Below are 5,000 nucleotides of genomic sequence, written 5' to 3' on the forward strand. Positions count from 1 at the left end.
ATGTCGGAGAGGTAGCTCACCCCTACCTTAAGTATTCCTAGAGAAATTCCACACAGGCTTTCGTTTTTGTTTGGGGACAGGACACTTTGTTTGTTTCCAGTTTTCGGAGCCTGGGCTGCCTACAGACACAGGTTTTTTTACAGTGTTCTCACAGAATAGGCATCTAGCAGTAGCGAGGAGATGACTGCTGAATGTGACAAAAAATTTTATGGGCTTGAAATTGCGTAAAATCCCTGACTGCACCTTTAAGGGCCCTTGTTTTATTAAATTGGCAATGAGCAATGAACCGAAGCTAATTTAATCAAATATTTTGCTAATTTATTTCCATGATCAACACCCGAAACGCACACATGAGTGATCAGCGCAGTGCTAACACACGCCACATGATAGATTTAGTGCATGTTTAGGTCAGCGCAGTGTTAACACTATCGCTAACATATACCACAGATAGCTTTATTGCATGTTTAGGTCAGCGCAGTGCTAACACTATCGCTAACATACACCACATGATAGCTTTAGTTCATGTCTGGCAGACTTTACTCGTAGCTTACCAACTGCACAACAATGGAATTAGGGTTGTCTGTGTTTATGCCTACACATGTCCTTGTATACATACTATCTACACGCAGAGTAGTTGGACACTATACCTTTGATCCCTGGCCTCCAACATCTCTACTGAGAAAACAGTATGAGAATTGATTATTTAAAATTAGACACTGAAAGTGATGATTGCTTGACTTAGAAAACAACATGTATTATTGCTATCAAGGGTAATTGTACAAATAACATGAAATATATGTATAACGTAAACAAGCTCATTGCAAAGCGTATGCCTCTGTCCAGTTTAACCTTGTAGGCCTGGAGCAAACTAGACTTTGACCTCAGACCACATGTTATTAACAGGGGTGTTTGCGTTAGGTCAACTCACCATTGGTCCTTTCGGCCCACATATACCCTGAAAAAGACACAAAAAGCGTATATATAGGATGGAATAGTAAGACAGTAACTTAAACAGAAAAGTTCTGGATGGCATTTCAATCTAATAGAAGAAATCTAATCGAAAAGTCTACCTTCGAACCAGGACAGCCCATTGGCCCATCGATTCCTTGATTATCCTGAAAAGAAAATATAGATGACTATGTCCATATGTGAAGTGAAGTTTAAACACACACACACACACACACACACACACACACACACACACACACACACACAAAAGGTTTGTCCTACCTCGCCACCTCTACGGCCTTTGTCTCCATCTGGGCCATCCGGGCCCCTCTCTCCCTTCACACACATTAAAAAGCAACAACAAACAATATTTTATATTTCTCAGGGCTACTAGTGCAAACTGAAACAGTGCACCATATGATCCTGAACACTAACTGACAATAATGCATCTTCTGCTGCATACCTTTTTTCCTTTAGCACCTTTACGACCAGGAGCGCCATCAATTTCAACACACTTATGTTTGACACACTACAGAGACAAAGAGAGTTTAGGTCACACTTTATTTGGATAATCCCCTCTAGACTACCTGGGCAATTCCACGAAAAATGGACTTTTTGTCACATCCATAACGACAGTGAAATGCCTTGGCATTTGTATGATGTGAATGATAACATTCATTTTTTGTGCATTTTTTCTCATTTACATTCTTCAGCCAAAAATAGCAAATGCTCAAATTTCATGTAATCATTCACACCATACCATACCATCACATTTTATTGGCGTTATGGATGTTACAAAAAATGTAATTTTCCATGGAATTGTCCACCTACAGTAGTGGTCAAGCTACAGTATCTGTTAAAACTGTTACCTACAATGTGTGATTAATGTTAAGGTTTGGGGTTGGGGGTTGGTTAAGGTGATGGTCAATGAAGAGTTAAATGATTGATGAAAGGAATGATGAATCATCTGTAAAGTTGGAGCACTACCCAATTAAAGTGTTACACAAGTATAATCCAGGACTCATACATACCCAAATACAAAACCAAAACAAAGGAATTCCGCAAGAGGCACTTTGCAAATATTTGTGCCTTCCAGAAAAAACATCATTAATGTTACAGTATGTACACAAATTGTTAACATCCTGTGCTATTACTGAGCATGTGTCAAGTCTCACCTCAAGGAAGGCACAGTATTTCTGTGGAGAGATGAAAGATATACAGTAATGTCGCAAGATGTCATGGAAAAATAGTCAAATATTGAAGGCGCAGTTTGCAGTGAGAATGCAAAACATTTGGGGTACTTTTTTTCAAAGAACAGAAAGATTTAGTCTTAAAGCAATACAACATTTACTTGCATTTGGATTTTAAGATATTTGGCCATCTGGCTATTACCATGTTGCATAAAATAGATGGATCACATGTTAATCCATGCCTGGCAGTGACGACACAAACCATGCTTAGCTTACCATTGCCTCAACAATCCGATCAATAGTTGCACTGCTAATTGTCCCTGAAGTCAGATTCACAGCCACAAGGTTTCCATTGAACATCGCCACAGGGGAGCTGGCGATCTGCCGCAGGCCCTCCTTATTCTTGCCGACTGTGGAGACGCCGACGGCAAACAGCTGGTAGCCCAGATCCTTGGCACGCTCCGCTGCATTCTTCATCCCTCCGCAGAGATAGCCGTTCTCCATGCCATCCGTGACGACCACCTCCAAGTGCATCGGCTTCCCTGGATGGTGCTGATGATTCTGGATCTCTCTGGTCATGTTGTCCAGGGCGCAGTCCACGTGTGTGCTCTTCCCAATGTAGGTGATTGGGGGTATGGCCTGAAGGAAGTTAGCACGGCTGGTGATCTTGCTGAAGACCTGATTGGTGTCGGAGAAATGGAGACCACCCATCGTCCATGTGAGATGGACAGCGTCTCGGTAAGGCCGTCTGCGAGTCTCTGTGCAAACTCCCAAGTGAAACGCTTAATCAAGTCCACTACAGTACCAGGAGGGTGTCCAAACAAGGAGACTGATTCCGAGGTGTCCAAGACAAAGTAGACGTTGATGGGACACTGGACCTCTGTGGGGGAAACAGTTTGAGTAAGGAGTAAGTTAGTCATCAATTAAAACATCTGTGTTGATTTCTGAAAGGTGTTTCAAGATTTACTACAACCACATATCAAACATAAAGTATAAAACAATGTCAAGTAGTTGAACAATCCTGCCAAATCACCATACAATATTTTAGGTTATTATTTATTGTCATTCTGGGTCAATGGGTTTGTTTGTTGAATTGTATTGTCATATTGTCTGTCTGTTTGCTCTCATGGATAACTGAAATTTAAACAAATTTAAGCAAATAAACTTAGAAATGTAGAAAGTTTCTAACTGGATGCTCATCATCTTTGAGCTACTGATGTACTTTCCAGATTGTCCATGACATCCAATGATTGTTGTTGCTACTCCTTATTACGCCCTAGAGCAATCTAACATGCTGTATTCCAGAATACTGACGCTGATCGTGATTCTGAGGCCAGGTTCCCATGACAACCCCCTTTTTGGACATACTCACGGTCACAGCGGCCACCCGGACTCATAGGCTAGTCTTTGTCATCGGGGCATGTGGGCTCTGATGGACAGAATGGACAACCTGGGGTTGATGGACAGGATGGACACTCTGGGGTCTGTGGAGGACATTTCGGTGGACACTTTGGTGGACAGTCTCCTGGACACTTTGGTGGACAGTCTGGCCCTGGACAATCTGGGGGTGGCTTTGGTGGACAGTCTGGCCCTGGACAATCTGGGAGCGGGGGTGCAGGTGAAGGAGGTGTCTTTGGACAGTCTCTTGGACAGCCAGAGTCCTGTGCCCTGCTCAGAATAAACATCCCAGACACGAGGAGCCCCCAGGGTGACATCATCACAGCCTCCTCAGTGTTGTTTGGGTGTGGAGGATATCTCTGAGAGAGCAACAGATAAATAAATACCTTCAGTCAGGGCTATAGGCAATCAATGGACAAAGTTAAAAATGCATACAGTATTCATACAAGGCATCATTTATCACACTGTATGTCTGACAAATAAACAATTCCATATTGATGAACCCCAAAGTTGTTTCCTATGTACACATCTCTAAATGCAGTTTTATAATTATCAATGGACATGTATCAATCCACAATTCCACTCCTACAAATGTAAACCCCTTTAGAGCACCTTTAATTAGAACAATTATGAATTAAACACAGTCACTTATCTACCTAGATTCTAAAGCTTCCTTTTGTCTAAATAGATCAGAAAACAATCATAATTCTAGAAAAAAAAAAGATGGGGGGAAAAAACTGCTCTGCATGACTTACCTTGTGTACACTAGTGTGGGCTGTAGCCTGCTCAGTGACTCCATCTCCTAAAAGGCTTTTAAAACCTTTCCTGCGTCCCCTCCCATCCTGTCCAAATATGGGAGAATGGCAATGGGTTAGATAAATGCACTAAAAGAGAGCACTTATGACAATAAAGTCAAAGCATAAAACTATGGCTTTGACAGATGTGCTGACTAGCCAATGAGAGTGCACTACCAGGTGACCACTGATCTATTCTTTATAGATTAGTGATACCAAAGACTACAGTCTATGAGTGATACAGTTAAGCATGAAGAAGCGGTAAATTACACTGTCACGAGCTCAGCAAGCAAGTTCCGCAATACTTTCATGATTTCAATCCAGATGTTGTCAACTCTCAGGGTTTCTTGTTAGCCACAGCATATTGTATTTATCAAAGTACAAATGTCTCGAACTATTTAAATGTATATAATAACAATATTTCACATCATAGCTGTTTTAAAAAGCAGTGCAGTTGAGCTATAAATGAACTGTTTAGTTAAGTTAAAACAGACAACAAATTGGAGGATTTAGTTAGCTAGAAGCTAGCTAGCTTCAGGATAACTTAGCCAGCTAACTAATTTCCGTAAGAAGTGAAGGTGAAGTCCTTGATCAACGTTCGAAGTTTTTTCTTTCCTCAGACAAAATGGCGGACGAAAATGTCATGGAAAATTTGGATAATCTTTTAATA

General features: G+C 41.3%; 2 protein-coding genes across 9 annotated transcripts in view; one reads left to right on the forward strand and one right to left on the reverse strand.

Annotated features, from left to right (window-relative positions):
* LOC121703996 (collagen alpha-2(VI) chain-like) overlaps positions 1 to 5,000 on the reverse strand; it is a 10,112-nt gene that overhangs the window by 4,780 nt on the left and 332 nt on the right. For 4 of the 5 annotated variants that reach the window (XM_042084521.1, XM_042084519.1, XM_042084518.1 and 1 more), the window contains exons 2-10: positions 4,292 to 4,378; positions 3,511 to 3,895; positions 2,415 to 3,018; positions 2,124 to 2,144; positions 1,412 to 1,477; positions 1,231 to 1,284; positions 1,071 to 1,115; positions 928 to 955; positions 648 to 673 (exon numbers count right to left, since the gene is read on the reverse strand). In XM_042084521.1, the coding sequence (XP_041940455.1) occupies positions 648 to 673; positions 928 to 955; positions 1,071 to 1,115; positions 1,231 to 1,284; positions 1,412 to 1,477; positions 2,124 to 2,144; positions 2,415 to 2,849 (675 nt within the window). In that variant the 5' untranslated portion in view covers positions 2,850 to 3,018; positions 3,511 to 3,895; positions 4,292 to 4,378. The remainder of the gene's footprint in view (positions 1 to 647; positions 674 to 927; positions 956 to 1,070; positions 1,116 to 1,230; positions 1,285 to 1,411; positions 1,478 to 2,123; positions 2,145 to 2,414; positions 3,019 to 3,510; positions 3,896 to 4,291; positions 4,379 to 5,000) is intronic. The other variant, XM_042084520.1, reaches the window with a different exon arrangement.
* Positions 4,423 to 5,000, forward strand: part of LOC121703995 (neurofilament medium polypeptide) — an 11,946-nt gene continuing 11,368 nt past the window's right edge. The window contains exons 1-2 of one of the 4 annotated variants that reach the window (XM_042084517.1): positions 4,423 to 4,591; positions 4,951 to 5,000. The exon at positions 4,951 to 5,000 is cut by the window's right edge and continues 7 nt beyond it. In XM_042084517.1, the coding sequence (XP_041940451.1) occupies positions 4,956 to 5,000 (45 nt within the window). In that variant the 5' untranslated portion in view covers positions 4,423 to 4,591; positions 4,951 to 4,955. The other 3 variants (XM_042084515.1, XM_042084514.1, XM_042084516.1) reach the window with 3 other exon arrangements.

The sequence above is a fragment of the Alosa sapidissima genome, chromosome 2, assembly GCF_018492685.1.
Source record: "Alosa sapidissima isolate fAloSap1 chromosome 2, fAloSap1.pri, whole genome shotgun sequence".
Taxonomy (NCBI): Eukaryota; Metazoa; Chordata; class Actinopteri; order Clupeiformes; family Clupeidae; genus Alosa; species Alosa sapidissima.